Source organism: Leucopleurus acutus (assembly GCF_964270905.1).
Source record: "Leucopleurus acutus genome assembly, chromosome: 12".
NCBI lineage: Eukaryota > Metazoa > Chordata > Mammalia > Artiodactyla > Delphinidae > Leucopleurus > Leucopleurus acutus.
The window spans coordinates 52929033-52953223 of NC_139154.1; the positions used below are offsets into that span (position 1 = coordinate 52929033).

A 24191-nucleotide genomic window follows, 5' to 3' on the forward strand; every position below is an offset into this window, starting at 1 on the left:
ACAGGCCCCGGACGTGCAGGCTCAGCAGCCATGGCTCACGGGCCCAGCTGCTCCGCGGCATGTGGGATCTTCCTGGACTGGGGCACGAACCTGTGTCCCCTGCATTGGCAGGTGGACTCTCAACCACTGCGCCACCAGGGAAGCCCAGAGGTTTTTTTTTTTTAAGGCAGTTTCATAGGTTGTCTTTTTTTTATGTTGTTAATAGACACTAATGATTAATGCCTAGAATTAGTAGCAGTTCACAGGAAGTTTTGAAATGAAGATAGTCTAATTTTGTTATTCCTTTTTTATTAACTGAAATACTTCCATAAAGAGAAGCTTCCTTTCATGTGCTATCATGTCACCCTTTGGAGATACAGTTTTTATATAGAGCCAGGAAAAATGCTAGAAATTTTCTGTATTTTAAAATTAAATTTAAAAATTAATTGGTTCACAAGTAGTCTATAATCATGACTACTTAGTTTCCTTAGTAAATATCTGTATAAGTTCGTGATTTTAAAATATTTCTTACGTTTCTGTTACAATCATTATGTTTATTGATGCTGAAATTATGCTGTTTGTGGTCAGTAAGATGATGCTTCATTAGATTCTTTTGGTTTTGTTTTTTGTGAAATACACAACTATATCTTTGTTAGATTTTAATATCATAGGTGTTCCAAACTATATATCCTGCCTGAGATCTGGAATCAGCCATTCTACCCAGTGTTTTAGGGGCAAAAACTGGGCACTGTATTATGTTTGTTTATTTTTAATAACTTTTGGCTTCTCCACCTGCCACATGTACTTCTTATTTAGGCCTTGCAGGTGACTTAGTTATTGTTTTAGTTTGTGCTTTTTTTGTGAAGTTACATTGGTTTTGAATGGTCAACCCCATCCCTGTCTTTCCAATATGCCCTATTATTTTCAATTTTTGGCTTTGCAGAATGTGAGGATTTTTAGTAAAACACAAATTGTGATACAGTAGAAATGCCTGTAGTTTGGAAAGGACAACAAATGTATAGTGATGACATGTTATTTTATTTGTCATGGGATGAGCTTTAACCTTAGATATAAAGTGTTATTGACTCTCTAATGCTTTAGTTATGGTTAATGGGGAACTTTTATTTATATGTTTTGAGGACACAAGGTAGTGAATTGATTTAAAAAAATAATGCCATGTTTTAAAATTTATTCTTTTTGTTTTAATTCTTAGTAAACATTTGCTTTTTCTGAGTTAAAATTTCCCCTTTCTCTTTTCCACGTAGCATCAATAACTAGCTTTCTCACGGTGTTAGCGTGGTATCCCAATACTTTGCTCCGGACATGGTGCCTTGTTCTTCATAGTCTAACACTCATGACAAACATGCAGCTTAATCGTAAGTCCAAATATTTATTCCTTTAAATCTCTGACATATACTTTATTATTCTTGCTATGAGATTTTTAAAAAAGATTTTTTCAAGAAGTGATATAGTTGTGAAAATGATTAAATTCTTTATTTGAATATGTCTCTTCTGAATTTGTTCTTTTTGTTGTTGTTCTTAATGTATCTTGCCCTTTGTGCTTCTTTACTTTGATTATATACTCTCATCTATCTACAGTTACAAGATCAAATTATATTTTTACCTTCTAAAAACTTTTACTAGTTTTTAAAAATTGATTACTCTTAGAGTACAAAGTCAAGTATTTAATGTTAGTCTATGTCTTGTGTTGGTTATTTATTCTTTTTAAAGTAACTTAGCAGTTAAAAATGATTTATTCATTATAATATTCATGAACGTATATGACTAGGTTCCTCGGTGTATGCTTTTCACATCTAAAACCTACATTCACTGAACCTAATCGCTTCTTCTCAGATTCTAAAGTCCTATTAGTTTCCTACTTTCTTCACCCCACTCCTTTATTTCCCATTTAAGATAGTAAAATTAATTTCTGAACCTTTTAAGAAAGGAACTTCTGGTGCTTTCTGTGGCTTTCTGTATCTCAAAGTCACAAAGATACTCTCATACATTATCTTCTGTACTGCTTACTGGTTTTACTCTTTACATTTAGGTCTAGATTTTATGAGACATTCTTAGGTTGTTGGGAAGTAGGTATCCAAGTTCATATTAGAGAGCAAGGAGTAGCCATTTGTGAATTGAAATCTTCATTCCATCTGTAGATTATGACAGCAGGTGGGTGGATTTCATCCCCATTCTCTTTGGGCTTAATTTCATTGACTAGAAAGCAGCGTCACATTGATAAAGGTATTAATTAAAATCATTGCTGAGAATCAGAATGCTACTTCATTTTTCATTTGGAATATAATATTTTCCAAATATGGGATTGAAAACATCCCTATGTGATACTGAAGATAGATTTGACTCAAGGATATTTTATTCACTTTAGAAAACTTGTGCATTGTCTGTGTATCAGTTAACAGTATACAACCTTTATGTAGCTGACATGCAAAAATGAATAGGTTTTGCTTCAGTTTATCTTAGAAGGCTGTGTTAAAATTTACCTGAAAAATAGATCTTTATTTCTGGAAGGGGGAAATAATTACTAAGAATAGGCTCACCAAAAGGACAGTAAGCATTTAGTTATTTCTTTTCCACTTGACTGTATACTGAATAAGATGCACATTAAACTAGGTATTTTTCATAGCCAAACTAGGAGAGAGGCAGGAGATCTATGGCAGATGAAAATAGAGAATGAGGCTCAGTCAGTGCAGTAGAGATTCAGATCCTTTTAGTAACTCCCAGGAATATGTGAGTTTCCTTTGAAATTAAAAGATGTTTTAAATACTGCATTTCCATTGTTTCGGGGTCCTTTCGTTGGGGACTTTTTTTTTTTTTTTAATGTTTTATAGCTGGTTCCAGTACTGCCATTGGAACTCAGGAGAGTACTGCCCATCTGCTGGTTTCAGATCCAAACCTGATTCATGTTTTAGTGAAATTTCTTTCTGGCACCAGTCCACATGGAACAAATCAACACAGTCCACAGGTAATGTGACTTCTGAAAGCCAGTGATAGGCCCAGATTATACAGTAAACTTATTTGTAAAGGAAATTTTAAGTGCAGTTAAATACATAAAATTTTCATTGCTAAAGCATTAAATGATGGCCTTTTATGTATCAATGTAATAAAATGTTTTGAATTACATATCATAATAGCTATGCTGAAACTGAATTATAGCAGGTAGTAAGTTTTCTCTTGGAATTTTACTGGATTTTTTAATGTAGCGATATATTTTTGGTGTTAATTTTATATAATTTGAGAAACATTCTAAACAGATATTAACCTTCATGTTAGGGAAGCATTTAAAAAATTGGGGAATTTAAAAATTTTTAAAAATAATGTGTTATGGGCTTCCCTGGTGGCGCAGTGGTTGAGAGTCTGCCTGCCAATGCAGGACACAGGTTCGTGTCCCGGTCCGGGAAGATCCCACATGCCGCGGAGCGACTGGGCCCGTGAGCCATGGCTGCTGAGCCTGCGCGTCCGGAGCCTGTGCTCCGCAATGGGAGAGGCCACAACAGTGAGAGGCCCATGTACCGCAAAAAAAAAAAACGTGTTATGTTAAATGACCTCTATTATCAAGATTGACAGGTCACCTAACTTAATTCTTTTATGCTATTAAGTATTTTATTTAACAAAAAACAAAAAGATGACATCAATGGACCTAAAGGGTATTACGAGACGTGAAAACAGAGAAAGACAGATGCCATATGAGTTCTCTTATATGTAGAATCTAGAAAACAAAGCAAATGAAGAAACATAAGAAAACTGAAATTGAGTCCTAGATACAGGGAACAAACAGCTGGTTGCCAGAATGGGGGATGGGGGATGGGGGTGGGGGAAGGAGGGTGAGGGAAATTGAGAGGTACACATTTCCAGGTACAAAATAAATGAATCACCAGTATAAAATGTACTGTGTGGGGCGTATAGTCAATAATAATGCAATATCTTTTTGATGACAGATGGTAACTAGTCTTATTGTGGTGAGCATTTTGAAATGTATAGAAATATCAAATCACTGTGTTGTACACCAAGAACAAATATAGCATTGTAGGTGAATTTTACTTCAAAAACAAACAGGGCTTCCCTTGTGGCGCAGTGGTTGAGGGTCCGCCTGCTGATGCAGGGGACACAGGTTCGTGCCCCGGTCTGGGAGGATCCCACATGCCATGGCCGCTGAGCCTGTGTGTCCAGAGCCTGTAACAGGAGAGGCCACAACAGTGAGAGGCCCGCATACCGCAAACAAAACAAAACAAAAAGACACAAACTCATAGAAAAAGAGATCAGATTCGTGATTACCAGAGGCAGGGGTTGGGGGAATTGGATGAAGGTAGCCAGAAGGCAAAAACTTGTTGAGAGAGTAAATCTTGAGACTTCTCATCATAAAGAAAAAAAAATTTTTTTCTTTTATTTTGTATCTATATGAGACGATGGCTGTTCTCTAAACTTACTATGGTAATCGTTTCATGATGTATTAAGTCGAATCATTATGCTGTATACTTTAAACTTATGCAGTCCTGTATGTCAATTATATCTCAAAACTGAAATGAAAAAAATATTGCTTTTGTTAATTCAGAAAAAGAAGATATATCAGAGCTTATAAACATTTTTAGTCTAACCAGAGATTTCTTTTATATCAGTTTAGCTTTTGTTATATTGTACTGCTTTAAAAAATATCTTTCCTTCATTATATTTCTTTTCACATAAAATATATTTAGTGTTCATAGCATCTTTCCAATGGACGTTATTCAAGATTATCTTGCAAGGTTGTCATCTTTTATTTCTTAGCTATGTGCTTATCTATGTGCTAGGTCTAGGTGCTGTTCTAGGTGCTAGGGATTTAAGTAGTTACCCTGTCCGAGTCTCTGCCTTTCTTGGAGCTTAAGTTCTGTTGGATACATTTAGTCAGTACTCTCATACTGAATAGACTTGATTTTTGTAGATCATCATAAAATAAACAAGACAAGGAAAAAAATGAGAAGGAACAAACTACTTGTAATTAGATTGGGCCAGAGTTTTGATGGGGGTAGAGGCATGTTATCAAGTGATTATTACACATAAAGATTGCATGAATTTGGAATGTGAAGATTCCTGAAATCACTAATTCCAGCTTCTTTATTTTACATTTGAGTAAACATGCATTATCTGCATTGCCCACAATTATACAACTAGTTAGTGATAGAGCCTAGGTGTCAGGGAACATGCCGCTGTATAAAGTAGTGTTTCTTCCTCTCTTTTTCTTTTTTTAAAGGCAAAGTAAAAGTTACTGAAGGTCAAGCTTTCCTCAGATATTTTGGTTTTGTAGTTTGGTTATGAATGTTATGATTTTTATACTCAGTGTTAGAAATTGTTAACTTTAAAATGGTTTGGAGAATTACGTTGCATTTTGTTTTTTCCAAAACTCCTCTAGGGTTTTATGATCATAACATTCCAAAACATACTTCAGGGTACTTGGTGTGGTTCTCACTATCATTTTTTTTTCATTGAAGAGATAGAAGTTTGGGAAAGCATTGTTTTTACAAATAGATACAGGTTCGTTTTTAGCTTTAAGGGGTTTTTTGTAGGGTTTTTTTCCCCAATTCACTTTAGTATTTGCTCTGCTAGTCATTAGAAGCATGACCTTTTGTGAATCACTTAACGTGAGTCTGAGTTCTTTTGTTTTGAAATGGGATAATTAAGAAGATTGTGAAAATCAGTACATAAGTTCTTTGTGCTTTTGAAAGCATTATAAAGATATTCTTGTGTAATTCAGGTGAGTCTTTTTCTGTATTGAATTAAATAAAAGTAACATAAGTTATTCTAAACCATAATGAAAAAAATATTGACAATAGAAGCTATAATTTTCGATTTAAAATAAGTATATCAAGATCTAAAAGCTTAATTGGTTTCCTGCTATCACTGTTAATATTTTTGTTCTTCAAATGAAAAGTTTCACCCGTATGGCTCTTGACTTAACGTTTGATGCTTTTTTATTTTTTTTTCTCTACAGGGAAAGAGAATTTTTTTTTCCACATCTTTATACAATATTGTGTTAGTTTCTGCTATACAACAAAGTGAATCAGCTATATGTATACTTATATCCCCATATCCCCTCCCTCTTGAGCCTATCCTCCCTCCCTATCCCATCCCTCTAGGTCACCACAAAGCATTGAGTTGATCTCCTTGTGCTATGCAGCAGCTTCCCAATAGCCGTCCTTTTTACATTTGGTAGTGTATATATGTCAGTGCTACTCTCTCACTTCATCCCAGCTTCCCCTTCCCCCGCCGTGCCCTCAACTCTGTTCTCTACGTCTGCGTCTTTATTCCTGCCCTGCCACTAGGTTCATCAGAACTGCTTTTTTTTTTTTTTTTTTTTTGCGGTACGCAGGCCTCTCACTGTTTTGCCCGCTTCCGTTGCGGAGCACAGGCTCAGCAGCCATGGCTCACGGGCCCAGCCGCTCCGCGGCATGTGGGATCTTCCCGGTCTGGGGCACGAACCCGTGTCCCCCGCATCAGCAGGTGGACTCTCAACCACTGTGCCACCAGGGAAGCCCCAGAACCGCTTTTTTAAATTCCTTATATGTGCGTTAGCATACGGTATTTGTTTTTCTCTTTCTGACTTACTTTACTCTGTATGACAGATTCTAGGTCCATCCACCTCACTACAAATAACTCAGTTTCGTTCCTTTTTATGGCTGAGTAATATTCCATTGTATATAGGTGCCACATCTTCTTTATCCATTCATCTGTTGATGGACATTTAGGTTGACAAAAGATTAATCTCCAAAATATACAAGCAGCTCATGCAGCTCAATATCACAAAAACAGACAACCCAATCCAAAAATGGGCGGAAGACCTAAGTAGACATTTCTCCAAAGAAGGCATACAGATGATACTTTTTAAATGAATAATTCTGTACATGGGATCAGTAAGCAGTTGTCAACAGAATTTCATTTCTCTTCAGGTTGGTCCAACAGCTACGCAAGCTATGCAAGAATTTCTTACCCGATTACAAGTGCATCTTTCTTCAACATGTCCTCAGATATTCAGTGAATTTTTGCTCAAGCTAATTCATATACTTTCAACAGAAAGGTAAATGTCAAGGTGTTACATATATTCCTGATACAGAAGCAATAGGTAATCCTCCAAATTAATTTTCCCTTAGCATTTGTTGGGAGTTTATCTGGGAACAGATAAGCAGGACGATATTAGGAATTAAGAGGGAAAGGTTTATTGGTATGTTTCCCAGTTGTTTTCACTTCTTTTCATTATGGCTCTCCCAGATCCTGAACTCCTTCTATTGTGAAAGGAATAACGGGTTCATAGATTAGGAAGTATAAACCTTCTAGGTGAAATTTACTTGAAGCTGTTTAAATTATTCTAGAATACAGGTAGAGAATTAAAGCTACCAGCAATTTTATTTGAAACCTATATTTGATAAAACCCAAAAAAGATATCTTAAAAAAGAAAATTAAATACTAATCTCATACAGAAATCCTAAATAAATTGATTACCAAAGTCAGGCAGTAGGTTAAAAAGAATAAACTGTGACCGTGATGGGTTGATTCTTAAAATGCGTGAATGCTTCGATATCATATATCATATTAATGAGTCATTTTCGTCATAGTTTAAGGCATCTCATAAAATCCAACATTACTTTCTGATAAAACTTTTAATGAAATATAAACAGTATCATCTTAAAGTTACAAAAAACATTATGAACAAACCAAAGTCTAGTATGTTTGATTATTTTAAAACTTCCCATTAATATCAGGAAGAAATTAAAGGTGCTGTTTGCTATATTTATTATTTAATTTCATTGTGGAAGTGCCAGTGAATTTTTTAAAAATTTATGTTAGAAAATGATTAAGATCACTTGTAGATTATATCACTCTTTAAAAATTAGTTCGAAAATATTAGAAATCAGAAAAAGGTATGATTTATAATAGTTATAAAATTAATAAATTTATTCATAATAATAGTTATTTTTCATAGATCAGTAGCAAACTGCCTGAAACCAGTACAAAAATTAACGCAAAAAATTTATATGGCGTATGTTTTCATAGCTGCAGAAAATTTTATAGTACTATCCTCATTTGTTTTCTTCCTCCTTTATAACTATTTTAAAACACTAATGTGGTTGTAGTTCAACTTGTTTGTAGTGTATACACAGTGAAGCACAGGTGTGGGAAGGAGTAGATTCACAAAACCAAAAACATGCTGTTATGGTATGCATCTGTGTATTTGGAAAACATGAACTTGAGGTTTTTGTGTGATATAAATAAAACCAACTAAGAAGCAAAAACCAGTTACCATGGAGTTCATTTTTCTTTTAACTAGGCTTTTTTTAAACTGTATGTGAGACCTCTAAATACACTCATTAGATGTAGACTTTAGTATAGTTCTGTCTGTGTAGGGTCTAGCAGTAAAAGGTTTCATGTGAAAATTCAGTGCATTTACTCTAACATTTCCTACAGAAATATCAATCTTGTTTTAGTTTATAACATGCTGTCTTTTTTTAAAAAATCTATTTTATATCTTTTTTTATAAGTAAAGGTATTTATAGGTTTACGTGCCTCAAAAACTAATAAGAATTTTTTTTTCCAGCTCCTCTTCCACCCTGTACACACCTCATACATTTTCTAGCACATTTTCTTTAATTGGGTCCATAACATTGGCCCAAATATATTCTTAGCTTTTGTTTTCTTTGTATGTTTTTAAGAAAGTGTCTGGCATCCGTATAAATTAGCCTGCAGCTTTTTAGTTCAATTAATACTATAGGTTGAGAAGAAGTACCCAGACTTCATATGAAGAGGGCAGTCATTTATATCACATAAGTGTTTTGCAGATATACTCTCTTGGTCTGTGGATTATATTTTCATTTTCTTAACAATATCTTTGAAAAAGCAGCTTTTAATTTTGATGAAGTTTTGTTAGCCTTTTATTTATTATTATTTTTGTTTCATAACAATATCCTTGCTTAACCCAAGGTCATAGAGATGATTCTCTATGCTTTCTTCTAGAAATTTTATTGTTTTAGGTTTTACACGTAGGTTATACTGAGTTAAATTTTGCATTTGGGTCTAAGTTCTTTTTTTTCTTTTTTTTTTTTTTTTTTGCCTGTGGATGATGTCAAATTGTTACTATACCATTTGTTGAAAAACACATCCTTTTTAAATTGAATTCTCTTTCTGCCTTTTCCAAAAATCAATTGACCATATTTGTTTTGCTCTATTTCTGGACTCTATAGAATTGATGTTTTTGTCTGTTCTTTTCCGATAACACACTGGTTTGGTATTTTTATATTATTTCTTGAGGTCTGGTAGTGTGGATTTTCCAACTTTGTTCTTGTTGTTTTAGAGTTGTTTTGGCTATGCTGCTTTCTTTGCTTTTACATGTAAGTTTTAGGCTCAGCTTATTGATCCCCTACCACCCCCACAAAAACAAAAACAAATCAAACCAAAAAAACACTTCTGCTCCATTGTGACTGAATAAGCGTGAATCTGTAGATCAATTTGGGAGGAGTTGTAGGTATATTTATAGATACAGATATAGTTATTCATATAGACATAGATACAAAAATATAGTTATACGTAGAGTTATATATTTGTGATTTTTCTTTGTACAGTCATGTGGTTAGTGAATAGTACGTATGTCTTTTTGCTTTTTCTGCACCTACTGAAATGGTCATATATTGTTTCTTCTAAAATCTGTAGGTATGATAAATTACATTGATTTTTTTTTTTTTTTAAGTGTTGATCAGTATACGTTTCCAGGATATATACTCACTCGGTCATGATGTATTATCCTTTTTATATCTTGCTTGTTTAAGTAGTTAATGCTTTGTTGCTTCCCTGGTGGCGCAAATGCTTTGTTGAAGATTTCAAAATCTCTGCTTATGAGAGATATTTGCATTTTTAAAAATAATGCCTTTGGTTTTTATGTCAGGATAATCCTGGACTCCTAAAATGAGTGTTTCCTTTTCTGTTTTCTGGAAGAGGTTGTGTAAATTGGATTATTACTTATTTAAATATTTGATAGTAATTGCCATTGAGACAACCAGGGACTGGAGTTTTCTTTGTATTAATAGAAAAAAGTTTCTAGTTATTTTATAGGTAAAAGATTATTCAGGTTTTCTTTCTTCTTCAGTGAACTTTGGCAGTTTGTGTCTTGAAGGAATTTGTTTATTTCATCTGTGTTGTTGAATTCATTTTTTCAATTATGCTTTTAATGTTTTATAGTATGTAGTTTGATTCATTCTATCATTTCTGATATTGGTAATTTTAATCTATTTATCTTGGTCATTCTTGCTAGAGGTTTATAATATTATTGATATTTTCAAAGAACCAACTTAAAGCTTTGTTGATATTCTTTATTTTTTCATTTCCAATTTCATTAAATTTTGCTCTAATAGTTATTATTTCCTTCTTTCAGTTTTTCTTGTATAAGTGTTTGACAATATGTGTCTCTTAATTGATCTGTTAGACCACTTTACATTTAATGTAGTTATTGATTTAGTGGACTAAAATGTATCACTTTGCCAGTTTTGTTTATTTAATCTATTCTTCGCTTAAAAATTTTTTTCTTGCCTACTTTTGGATTAAGTAATTTTTATAATGATTTCATTTTGTTTCTAGTATTATTATTTATAACAAAGAAATTTTGATTATAGTGTTTTCCCTAGCTTTGCAATATACGTCTTTATTTCATCACATTCTGCTTTCATATATTATTATACCTTAGCTCACATATAATGTAAGAACTTTACAGCAGTAAATTTACAGTTTCTTTGTCTCATCTTTTGTGATGTAGGTATCGTATGTTTACTTTTACATATGCTGTAAACATAATACATCCCTACAATTTTTGCTTTGGATAATCACATATCTTTTAGACACTGAAGTAAATAGTATTTATGCCTGGAAATGGACAAGCCTCTTCTACTGGGTGATTAGTGTGAGGATTTGAATCACTCTTTTCAAGATTTGACCTGGCTTTGGTTTTATTGTTGCTATGGTTACCTTTTGTGTTTTGTCAGCTTCAAAATGATCTAGTTAGCTTCTGTCTCGATGTGAGTCAGGGTAAAGGGGGTGGTTTCCAGTTTTATTGTTCCATCCTTAGCTTTTGTTGTTCCTTATACATTTGTACCACAGAGGGACTCTCTCTCCATGGCTCCATCTCTAGCAGTCAACTGCTTTTGCTTGTTTCTTAATGTTCACTAGACTCCTAGTGATGGCAGGTGTTTTCCGATATTGTGTCCAGCCTCAGTCTTTGACAGGCACTCTGTGACTGAACCTCAGGGGAAGGAGCTTTCTCAATAAATTTTTCCTTCTTTTTGTCAGCCAAACTCTGGCTTATATCTTTGGCCGTTTCTGAGGAGAGCATTTCCTTCTCTCCAGTGGTAGGAAACAGCTATTGGTATTTGAGGGGTTTTTTCACTAGCACCAAATACATGGTGTCTTTTTTAACACCATTTCCCTGATTATCTGACATCAACCTGTGTCCTACAATTCAGTTCTATTCTGCCACTATCCAAAGTTAGCCTCAGGTTTACAGTTTTAACTGCTCAATCCCACAAGACTGCCCTTACTTCAGAGGGCACTTACAAGTCCAAGATCCCCAGGTTACCCACATTTTTGTATCATTTGACTACAAATTCAGGGGTTCTCACAATCCCCCCCTCAGGTTCAGTAATTTGCTAGAAGGATTCACAGAACTCAGGAAAAACACTTTATTTATTTTACCAGTTATATAAAGTATAGCTCAGGAACAGCCAGATGGAATAGATGCACCGGGCAAGATATGTGTGGGGGTTGGTGAGGGAGGATGCCTGTGAATGGGTATGAACTCCAAGGGTTCAGTATTACCACCCTTACATACCTGGGGTTTAACAACTTGTAAAGTATTTTAGCTGAATTCTTCTTAACCATATGCATATTGCCAGCATCTCGACTTCCCAGATTATGCGACAGGAAAGCCAATGCTCATATTCTGTCTTCTTGGAGGAGGTGCCTATCTTTTCATGGATTTCAGGCTTTTTGGTACTCTTTTGACCTTAGCTCTCTGATGGGTTCAAGAAAAGTTATGACTTTAGAGTTAATTTGGCTTTTTTAATTGGTAAGTTGGGGCCAATGACCTTTCCAGTTTCTATTTCTTAGGCATAAGTAGAACTTGAGAGCATTCAATTTTGATGCATAAGAATTACTTGATTGAATCTTAATTTTTGAAAATCAAAATCAGTAAGAAATATTTAAACTAACAACATTTGAGGTTGTAACAAACCAGAGCTCATTCATTATGAGGAGTGCCTTGTGATATATAATTATTTTAGTCTGTAGCTTCAAAATCATCTCTTTGATTTACTTGTCCTTCAGTTTTCTATTTGGAAGGGAATTCATTTTTTATTTTATATGATAAAATGGAGGCAAGAACAAGAAGGACTCAGGAAGAGCTGGAAACTCTTTGCTACAAAATGAAATAGTGAATACCAGCAGCTTAATTATTGTTTAGCTTTCTTGTATTCTGGTGGTTACTTCTTTCAAAACAATTTAAAATGGATTAATTTTTAATCCTCTCTCTTTTTCTGCAGGGGTGCCTTCCAGACAGGCCAAGGACCTCTTGATGCCCAAGTAAAGCTCTTAGAATTCACTTTGGAGCAGAATTTTGAAGTCGTTTCAGTTAGTACTATTTCTGCTGTGATAGAGTCTGTCACTTTTTTAGTGCACCACTATATCACTTGCTCAGACAAAGTAATGTCTCGAAGTGGATCAGATAGCTCAGTGGGTGCTCGAGCATGCTTTGGGGGACTCTTTGCCAACCTCATTCGTCCAGGTGATGCAAAAGCAGTTTGTGGTGAAATGACAAGAGATCAACTCATGTTTGATTTGTTAAAACTGGTTAACATTTTAGTACAGCTGCCTCTTTCGGGCAATAGGGAATACAGTGCAAGAGTGTCTGTGACCACCAATACGACAGACAGTGTTTCAGATGAAGAAAAAGTTTCAGGAGGCAAAGATGGTAATGGAAGCAGTAGTAGTATTCAAGGATCACCTGCATATGTCGCTGACTTAGTGTTAGCCAACCAACAGATAATGAGCCAGATTTTGTCGGCTCTGGGCCTGTGTAATAGCAGTGCCATGGCGATGATAATTGGTACGTATTAATATTAAGAATATTAATCTTATACTTGTTTCTAGTACTATATCTCTTTCCTTTAGCAATGTATGAATTCATTTTCTTTTTACTTTATAATGCAGAGTTACTTTTTTGTAAACTTCTTAGCATGACTGATTTTTATTAGTGAAAACTTTTATAGAGTGGCTTCAATCAGTTGAAAATTTTTAAGTGTGAATTTTTTAAAAATTGGAAAATACTAACAAAATAACTTGTAGTGAATTAAGAAAAAAAATCAGTCTTGTAAGTTAGGTACCATAATTTATAGTCACGTATCGCTAACATTTTAACGATGAAGAATTTCACATCAAATTTTGTATTAGGGAATGAGTAAGATTTATTTATTCACAGTTTTTTAAAAAGTGAAGTATAAAATTTTGTTCAAGTTTCTATGACACATATATCAATGTAAAATTTATATATTGTTGCTTTACTTTTCTACCTATTTGAAAGCTAATATATTATGTTAATTTTTTTAACTAAACTTCTGTAAACTGTGACAAAATCCATTCCTGATATATTTTTGCTTATTAGTATTTCTTTTTTCATGTAAGGGAAACAACCATATCTTTTTGATTAAAAGTTTTGAAGTTTAGTCACATAATAGTATCACTTATTTTTCTCTCCTTTTCTTTTTGGTATGTATAATGATGTTCCTCAGTCATGTAATAGAGCAACTTTATTGTTACCGACAACAGAGGTATCTCCTATAAAAGATACCAAAAAACATCCTCTACTGAATGTTATGAGAGATATTTTAATTTCTAGATATGTGTATATGTATACACACACACGCACAGCTTTTATGTACCCATCCTTCAGTGGTTTGGGGGTAAAATGGCTTTTAAGACTCTATTTTAATTATTATGGTTTTTAAGGATATGCTTTTTAAAAATGTGTCATCTTTTTATTTAAACTAGGGGCAAGTGGATTACATCTCACCAAACACGAAAACTTTCATGGTGGGTTAGATGCCATATCAGTTGGGGATGGATTATTTACCATACTGACAACACTTAGTAAAAAAGCTTCTACAGTTCACATGATGCTGCAGCCAATTTTAACCTACATGGCCTGTGGATATATGGGCAGACAGGTAAGTTCAATCCAGCAACAATTGCAGTAATTTAAGTAGTTACTAGCAATGGGAACAGAGAATTATTTGTAAGACAGAGACAGCGTATTCTAGTTATATGTTGGAAAATGAATGGAGTCAGCGGGTGAGAACTATATATTACTAGTAGAAGTTGGAGAGGAAAGTTTCCTTGAAACTGTCAAAGATGACTACAGTGATGTAAGAATAAAATGTTTAACATATTTTTAAATTTTAGATTTTCTTTCCATTGTCTTAAGAAGTAGTTCTTTCCTTTTCCCTAACCATAGCATAGTTGAAAACCAACATGTTCTTCGTAGATGTTACATATGAAAATTTAATATGAGTATTTTTTTTCAAGCTTAAATTACATATTTAGTTTCCTTTCAGTTAAAAGGGGTTAGGGTCATTTTAAAAGAGACATAGGTTAGAATGTTACTACTTTTTAAATTTCCTTTTTAAAAAATGAGATTTTAGGAGCCAGTGTGATTATTTTAATTTCTACTCCATTTACCATTTTTTTCAAAAGCAGATTTTAAAACAGTTTCTTAAGGAGTCTTCTATATGTCAGTGTATAATTATCATTTTCATAAATATACATTGCATGTGTATATATATTTCCCCATTGGAAGATACAAAGATATTTGAGAAGGATACATGTTTTAAATGAAAGTACTGTCTACTCGAAAACAAAATCGATGCACATTAATTTAAGGTAGAAAATGATAATAGTAGGTAAACACAGATGCAAAAAATGCTGAGTTCAGAGAGGAGACTGTTCACTTCCTTTTTGATTCAGGTTAAGATTTCCTAAATATTTTGGCAGACATTTTGTATTTAGTGATTTAGGTTAAGGTTGCCATTTTATAATAATTAACTGTAAAAGAATATTACATTCAATAAGAAATTTAGTTGTCCTAATTCACAGGAAATTAATAATCACCTTTTAAAAATCACAGTATACATGTATGGTTTTTTTTTTAGGGCTCTCTCGCTACTTGCCAGTTATCTGAACCATTATTGTGGTTCATTTTGAGAGTACTGGATACTAGTGATGCCTTGAAAGCATTCCACGATATGGGTAAGACAAAGTTACAAAACTGTCATTTAAGTGTAACCATTTGATAGTAAATTATGTTCTTATTTTTGTAGTCTTTTGTGAAAGTTGACTCAATGTCAAATCAGCTATGTTAAGATAATTTTCATTTAGTATTCTCTTTAAATTTAGGTGGTGTTCAGCTCATTTGCAACAATATGGTTACTAGTACAAGGGCTATTGTAAACACTGCAAGAAGTATGGTATCAACCATTATGAAATTTCTTGACTCTGGTCCGAATAAAGCTGTTGACAGCACTTTGAAAACACGAATACTAGCTTCTGAGCCTGACAATGCAGAAGGGATCCATAACTTTGCACCCCTGGGTAAGAGAAGAGTTATTTCATCTTATGAGTATGAATTTAAGTAGTAGTTAATTGGCTGGTATGAAGCAAAAATAGTTGTCAAAGTAAGTTGATTGTGTTACAGTATCACCATTTCAATTACAAGCCATTGATTTGAAAGGTAGTAGTTTTCCAAACATTCTACTGATTAGAAGGAAGTTTTTAATTGTTCTTTAGTAGTAAAATTTGTTTTTATTTCTGAGTTTAAATAGAACACAATTTATGAAACTAAGTAGTAGATTCTTATGTCAGTTTTCATTGTAAATGTTAGTTTTAAAGGACTTGTTCCTTCTTATTTGGAGTGGTACTTTTTTTTATAAGAAGTTTCAGATTTATATAGTTATTCTTTTTTTCCATTCTACATAGTTTCTTTTTATATTTTTCTTTTCATATTTCTAACTCATGAATATTGACAATTTAGAATAAAGGTGATTATTTTCAAGCTGAAGCCTGTATTGGACATTGTTTTTTACTTAAATCATTTGAGAATTACTGTGCTAGATTTGTTGTTGCTAGTTTAGTTTTCATTTGACATGTTAGTGCATAGAAATTAGGCAGCAGTTAACAGTGAATTTGTCGCCTTGCCTGTTGACTGGATGTCCTGAGGTTTTGTGAATACTGTAACAAATTATGCTAAATGTATTAAGTACATTCATAGTATTAAATGTTCATGTTTTTAGCTAATTTTTCTAGTGTAATTATTATGGTTTGAATAGTTCTTGATGCCTTATTGGGTTTCTTTTGCAAGTTTTTATTTTATTTAAAATACTTCTGTAGGTACAATCACATCTAGCAGTCCTACTGCCCAACCAGCTGAGGTGCTTTTGCAGGCCACACCACCCCATAGAAGAGCTCGCTCTGCTGCTTGGTCCTACATCTTTCTGCCAGAGGAGGCTTGGTGCGACCTTACCATTCACCTTCCTGCAGCAGTGCTTCTTAAAGAGATACATATCCAACCTCACCTTGCATCTCTTGCAAGTGAGTAATATTTTTTGTAAAGATCCATCATGAAAATAAACTATAATTTAGAAGCATTTAAAAAATGAGAAAAATACTTAGCAAACAGTGATTAACTTAGATACAATTTCCAGATCGCTTAATTTTGAACAGTTTTAATATAATATTTAACACTACCACCGAATCATTTCCCATCAAATGAATTGACATGGCTATTCCCCTGAAACAAATAGAGTGTGTGATGAAATTTAAACAAATATATTCTAGTTATATATTATTTTGCCTTTCCTCTTCCCTCAAATTTATGAAGCTATCTATATAGCATTAAGATAAAATGAGTTAGTTTATACAGCTCTAGACAGCAGTCTTAGTTTTTCTAGGCTGGTCCTCAGTCCTAGCTCTGTAATGTGAAATTAGCATAGATTCCCCTTCCCATTGTAAGGTAATTACATCTGCCTTAATACTTTGAATGTGATATTTTGAATATTTATGATCTTTAGATTTTTAATATTTTGAGTATCATTCAGTTGATGCATTTTCATTGAATACATTTTGTTGTAACTTCGCAACGTTAAATAATTGAAAAGAATTTTTAGAAAAGTTGTACATTAAAAGGAGCAGGAACTCCTTTAAGTATTCATGAAGGAATATGAAGTACTATTTTAAGTTTATGAGGGTCCCCAAATTCTTTCAATATAAATATAATAATTTGTACAGAATTGTTGAAGTTGTCACAGTCATTTATCTTCGTTGATTGATTCTCATTGCTGTCATATGTCACTCAGTAATTTAATGAAGAACTATAGGGAATTTTGTAGACCCCTGGCATATTTGGAAGAATCAATTTTTCCACTTATTTGCAAGATTAGATTATTATACTCTAATACAGTTGTGGAATCCACACGTTAGATAAAAATAGATATAATGAATAAAATGGCAGAAGAAAAATAGACTAATGCACAGTGTTTTAGCAGGTCAAAAATAATTATATTACATGGCAAAATATAAGTCAGTGTAAGACTTAGGGGATAATCTAAGATGAGGAGGAAGCTCCTTTTATTCAGAAGGAGAAAGTGGTTCATGTGAATGGTGGCTTTGGAGTGTAGCTAGAATTTGCACATAGGAATTGGGACAGGAAGGATGTTACAATGGAGAACTCTGTACATTATGAAAAATCAGTAGGTTAGGTGTTCTCCAATACAAGTGTGATTAATAATTTTGGTTTTGGATTGGAGCAGAAACTGAAGATATAGTGTGTTTCAGTGGAAATAACATAGCCTTTAGAATCAAACATGGGCTTGAATATAAAATGTGCCTTTGTTCATTTGGGGGTTTGAATTATTTAATCTCTTTGTCAGTTTGTATTGACAGATTCAAAGAGATTAAATAGTGTGGATAATACTTATCTCAAAAGGTGAGATTAAATTTAAAAATTGATGTGACTTGTCTAGTTCTCAGTGTAAACCAGGAGTGTAATTGGCAAATAATAAAAGTTACTTCCTAATTTTACAGTTGAAATTAAAGTCAAAGTTCAAAGGTTGTTTTAGTTGATAGATAAATTTATTATATGGGCTTCCATGTTTGTGAGAAAGAAATTTTCCCATAACAGCTGCCAGTTATTACTTCATTGGGCCTTCTTAAATTTTAGCAGGAAATGGTTTTATTTTTAAGTATTCTGGATGTTTGTTTAAATTTTGAAAGGCAAAAACAGATTAGAGGCAAAAGCAATTTCTAAATTCAACTGTGTTTAAAATCATAGCAGTATGGTAGTAGTGAAATAATGAGTTTGTGAAAAAGTACTTTTTAAGTTACATTCCTCCCAATTTACAACAGTAAACCATAGCATATTAATCACCATATTGTTGGTGATAATTCTGAGTAAAGTAGAAATAATAGAGTAAGTTATTGCCTATTTTTCTTTTCTTGGAGTGAATTAAGTACATGTGGATTGCATATCTTCAGTTACTCTTTTTTAGGTTAATGTTAGAATTTTTTAAATATAATTTTTATTATACTGTGAATTTCATATAATAGCTGTAAAATCAATTATGGTGAAAGTCAGTGACAAAGTATGACTTGGTGTATACATTTTCTTTTTATGAGTTCATAATGAATATAACTGAAAGCTGTTTTACTGGGATTGCCACTAAAATATGAACTCTAGTTTACTTTTCCTTTAGTAATTGTTCAATTTTCTCTTCCTGTAGCCTGCCCATCCTCAGTGTCTGTTGAAGTAAGTGCAGATGGGGTAAATATGCTACCATTATCCACTCCTGTTGTCACAAGTGGTCTCACCTACATAAAAATTCAGCTTGTAAAAGCTGAAGTAGCTTCTGCTGTCTGCCTTAGACTTCATCGTCCACGAGATGCCAGCACATTAGGCCTTTCACAAATTAAATTACTGGGCCTCACTGCTTTTGGTACCACTTCTTCAGCAACAGTTAATAATCCTTTTCTTCCATCTGAAGATCAGGTATCCAAAACAAGGTATGTGGTTTCTCATTCTTAAGAAAAACCTTTCTGTGCTTTTCATGAAATTGTTTATACTGTGTTTTTTTTTGTTTTTTTTTTTTTAGAGTTTAGGAAATTCTTTGTTCCATAGGTATCTAAATAATATCATAATTTTATTAAGTGTAATAAAGAATAATTCTATAGAAGCAAAACCTTGAGGCTGGTTAAAATTGAGATTTATGTATGTCTAATCCTTGGGATGATCCACAATGTGGTATATGTGGGTGTGGGTTCCAGTTCTTTGGATTGTAGTCTTATGTAAGCATTTCCAAATGCCTATCCCCAAGAATACATCTGAAGCATACAAATTGATCATATAGATAGGCACCTAGCCCTATATGGTCATTCCTAAGTTGCCAGTCTGCAGAGGGTTAGATTTGAACCATACAAACTGACCAAACAAAGAAGGATCTGAATATATCCTTTAATTTACATTCTTCTGGTAACGTTTGATGGTTGAAAATTTTATAGATTGTCTTAATATAAGTTTTACCTGACAAAAAAATTTAGGATTTCTTTTTTATTCTTGAGCTGCCAAGACTTTACAGTTTTGCAATTCTATGATCCTTTGCAGTTTATATTTATGCATATAAATATATGTATATACAAAAACATTTCCTGACTAATTAAATAAAAAGGAAGTTCATAATTCCTAAATGCTACTAGCACTTAAGTATTTTTTTATGTTATAGGGGAAACTTACTGTGTGTTTAATTCTTTATTGATGTTACAGTATTCTAAAAGTATTTTTTAACGTAGATTGGTGCTACTTACGAAATACAACATGCTGATCTTTTCGTTTTTTCTTTCTTTTTTTTTCTGCTTTATAAGTCACAAGGAATTTTTTTTTTAATGCATATCCTCTCCTTGTTTTTTATTTAGATTCTTTTCCCATGTAGGTCATTACAGAGTATTGAGCAGAGTTCCCTTGCTATACAGCAGGTTCTTATTAGTTATCTATTTTATATATAGTAGTGTATATATGTCAATCCCAATCTCCCAATTTATCCCCCCCCCAGCTTACCCCCGGTAACCATAAGTTTGTTTTCTACATCCATGACTCTACTTATGTTTTGTGAATAAGTTCATTTGTACCCCTTTTTTTTAGACTCCACATATAAGTGATATTGTATGATATTTGTCTTTCTGTGTCAGACTTACTTCACTCAGTATGACAATCTTTAGGTCCATCCACAACATGCTGATCTTTGAGAAGTTTTGTTTTACCCCTGAAGTAATTTAAGCTACTTAAATTTACCCATATAGGCCATTTTGTGTTGTGTATTGCAGTATTGGATGGTTACGGTTATTACATCATTGCCTTACTCACATAAGTGATCTGGAAGGAATGATGGCAAGTGCAGCTGCACCTACTGCTAATCTGCTACAGACTTGTGCTGCCTTATTGATGTCTCCATACTGTGGAATGCATTCACCCAACATTGAGGTTGTGCTTGTAAAGATAGGACTGCAGTCCACTAGAATTGGCCTGAAGCTTATAGACATTCTTCTGAGAAATTGTGCAGCATCAGGCAGTGATCCTACAGGTGACAATTTTGATATTTTAATTTTTACATATCTGCAAAATAATGGCAGTTGAACTATGTGATATTTGTGATTAATTCTGTTTCTGAAATTAACTTCCATTATGGCTTCATTATTTTTGGAGTTTTGTTTCTGTTGTTGAAATTTACAGAAGTTATTTTTAATGAATAATTTAAGATTAAATTGAGCAAATCTTCTCATCCCATTTGCTTATTTAGCAAATTTTTCCTTTTGATTCTTTGTTGCAAGATTTGAATAGCCCTTTACTTTTTGGAAGACTGAATGGACTCTCTTCTGACTCTACGATAGATATTCTTTACCAGCTTGGGACAACTCAGGATCCTGGAACAAAAGACAGGTAGGTATGTGGTGATCTCAGTTTTCATATGAGGACACACATACACACAATCAGATGTAGTGAATGTTACTTGGAATGCTTTATTTTTCTTTTTTTAAATTAGTTTATTTAGTTTTGGCTGCGTTGGGTCTTCATTGCTGCTCGTAGCCTTTCTCTAGTTGCAGTGAGTGGGGGCTGTTCTTCATTGTGTTGCACGGGCTTCCCATTGTGGTGGCTTCTCATTGCAGAGCATGGGCTTTAGTAGTTGTGGCACGCGGGCTGAGTAGTTGTGGCTCGCGGGCTCTAGAGCACAGGCTCAGTAGTTGTGGTGCATAGGCTTAGCTGCTCCGCAGCATGTGGGATCTTCCCAGACTAGGGCTCAAACCCGTGTCCCCTGCATTGGCAGGTGGATTCTTAACTAGTGCACCACTAGGCAAGTCCTGGAATGCTTTCTTTTTAGATCTTTTCATAAAAGTTAAGCTTAGGTATTACTAAACATGTAGAAATATAGGAATATTGTGTCCATATTAGGTACTTGGAGTATTTTGTTAATAGCAATAATGTTTGTTTTTATTGATTACTTATTGCTATTGATTATATTATTCACGGACAACTTTTCATATACTCCTTACCCTCTTTCTCCTGCTTCCTACCACAAAATGAAACACTCTCATACCAAGTAAATAATATCTGAATGTTTCACCTACATGTTTAGTGATCTTTCGGTATAGGTAATTTTAGGTGAGTTTTACTAGTGTAGATCTTCCTTGATGTCTTTTACCTCCAAATTGATAGGAACTCCAAGTAATTTTGAAAAATGTTTTAGTTGATAAATTTTTGAATGATACTTTGGTATTCTCTGGTTTTATGTATATCATCTGTATCTGGAGAACATATTTATAGAGTGTGTGATTCTATAAATAATATAAATTATCTTCATTCTAGAGATTGTTTCCTGAGTTAATATCCTTTGAAGTATATTGAATATTTTATATCCAATTAATATTCTTTAATATTGTTATTAGTTTGTGTTTAAAATGAAATCATTTGGTATGTTATTAAATGTCTTACTTCATAAATTATTAACAGATTATTTTTTGTGGGTGCTTACTCATTTTATAGCTATTTACCAAGTAGTTGCTATATGCTTGACATTGTGCTAATACTGGAGAGGTAAAGTTTATTGAGTCCAGCTTGTGCCCTCAGGACTGGGAAGACAGCAGTGTCACTCATAAGGGAAGATTTATGAAGGTCAGACTTAAGGGTATGAATTAGAGTGACAGACAGTGAGGGCATCTCGGAAAAATTGTTACTTAATCTCTGGTAATGTAATAGCTTTCATTTAGTTTAGGCTCATTGCTTTCAGGTTCTCTGGATTAAAAATATTTAAAGGACATATTGAACAAAGTATAATTAGTTTCAGCAGGGTAACTTTAAAATATTAAATAGGCTGACTTCCTTTCCATTAAACTTTTTGCTTTATATACACTATGTGATACCTGTATTATATTTAAAAATATACTGGAGTATTTTTGACAAAGTAAATATGAATTTATGTCAATTCATAATTGTTAATAGGATTTAAAAGTACATTAAAAATATGTGCTAAGTATTTTTCTAGAATAGGTTTCTTTAAATCTCTTGTGATTATTTAAAAAATTTTTTTATCATAAGAAAATTGCATTTAAAATTATTTTCTTAGCATAAATGCAAATGTAAATATTTCAGAATGTTTCAGAACTAACATTAATGACAAGATTGTTGGCTGCTGTTTTTCTAGAAAATGTTACTCTTCTGTAATTGCCTCATCTCCCTTCTTTTTCTATGACTTGTCCTTATGTCCTGTCATCTGCAATTTAAAGCATCTTACCCTTCAGTCCTTCGGGGTAGAGAGAGGGATTAAGTAGTATTATATACGTTCCAATTCCCATTTCTTTTACCCTGAAGCAGAGAATCTTGTGCTCTAAACTAGACATTTAAAAGTAAACAAAAACAAAGATAAATACAGTGTTTTAAGAACTTGACAATAAGTCTCACCTCCCACCCCCCCAAAATACAAACTCCAAAGCATTACTGCTTTAAAAAGCCTTTTACTTTCATTTTGTGGTCTCCAGCTCTAGGGGATTGAGTGTAGAGTGGCACTTGAAAAAGAACATATGTTGGGGCTATTCTGTTGTCAGAGTGAAAGAGGGTGGGTGGCTACTACTAGTATTTAATGCTTGGGGGCCTGAGTTGTGAAACATTTCATGCTGTATTGCATGAAATTCTGCACAATGAAGAACTGGCCCCAGATCGCTGCTCTGTGGTATGTGGATTTGTTACAAGGTGAGTGAAAATTTAGAGGACAGAGTGAGTTTGTTTAAGCTGTGTATCCTGTAATTCTAGATATTTATATATTCTGTCATAAATGAGGTAAGAATCAATGATTATTTGCTGAATTAGACTTGAGTTATCTCAGACATTTTCATTGCTTAAGATTGGTAGGGTTTTGGAAAATTAGAGTTACTATGACCTTATTGATTGTATAATTCCTTTTCCCTCCTATTTTATTGATATATTAAAACTATTGAGAAAAATCAGTATATTATTCCGATAAATACATTGCTTACATGCAGTGGTGGTATTTATCTGTATTAAATGTCAGCTGGAGTATAATTGGTTATTCAAATTCATCTTCTTCTTTTAAGAATTCAAGCCTTGTTAAAATGGGTCAGTGATTCTGCAAGAGTGGCTGCTATGAAAAGAAGTGGCAGGATGAGCTACATGTGTCCTAACTCTTCAACAATAGAGTATGGTCTTTTGATGCCATCTCCTTCTCACTTGCACTGTGTAGCAGCAATTCTGTGGCACAGTTATGAGCTGCTGGTAGAGTATGATTTACCAGCACTGCTAGACCGAGAGCTCTTTGAGTAAGTATGATTTGTGAAATTCTCTTTTCCCCCAGTACTAGATCACTTTAGATTTTTACTTGATGAAACAGCATTTTACATTTTTATTTATATAAAAATAATACTTCAAAAAGTACTAGTTAAGTATAATCAGTATAATTTCGAAATGATATGCTACACAAATTTAATTAATTTATCTTCAAGTTTTAAGAAGCTACATTAGTGTCATTGCTGCTTTTCCCACCTAAAATTGGAATGTTTAATATATTCTCCTGCAGGTCATAATGTTTATT

General features: G+C 33.4%; 1 protein-coding gene across 1 annotated transcript in view; it reads left to right on the plus strand.

Moving 5' to 3' along the window:
- The window catches only part of BIRC6 (baculoviral IAP repeat containing 6), a gene marked incomplete at its 5' end in the record, with an annotated part of 236934 nt that overhangs the window by 116325 nt on the left and 96418 nt on the right, over positions 1–24191 (plus strand). Inside the window, 12 exon segments of the mRNA XM_082852055.1 lie at positions 1245–1355; positions 2829–2962; positions 6918–7045; positions 12543–13105; positions 14047–14222; positions 15204–15300; positions 15448–15642; positions 16438–16638; positions 18825–19104; positions 20419–20675; positions 20923–21031; positions 23698–23919. Of these exon segments, the coding sequence (XP_082708181.1) occupies positions 1245–1355; positions 2829–2962; positions 6918–7045; positions 12543–13105; positions 14047–14222; positions 15204–15300; positions 15448–15642; positions 16438–16638; positions 18825–19104; positions 20419–20675; positions 20923–21031; positions 23698–23919 (2473 nt within the window).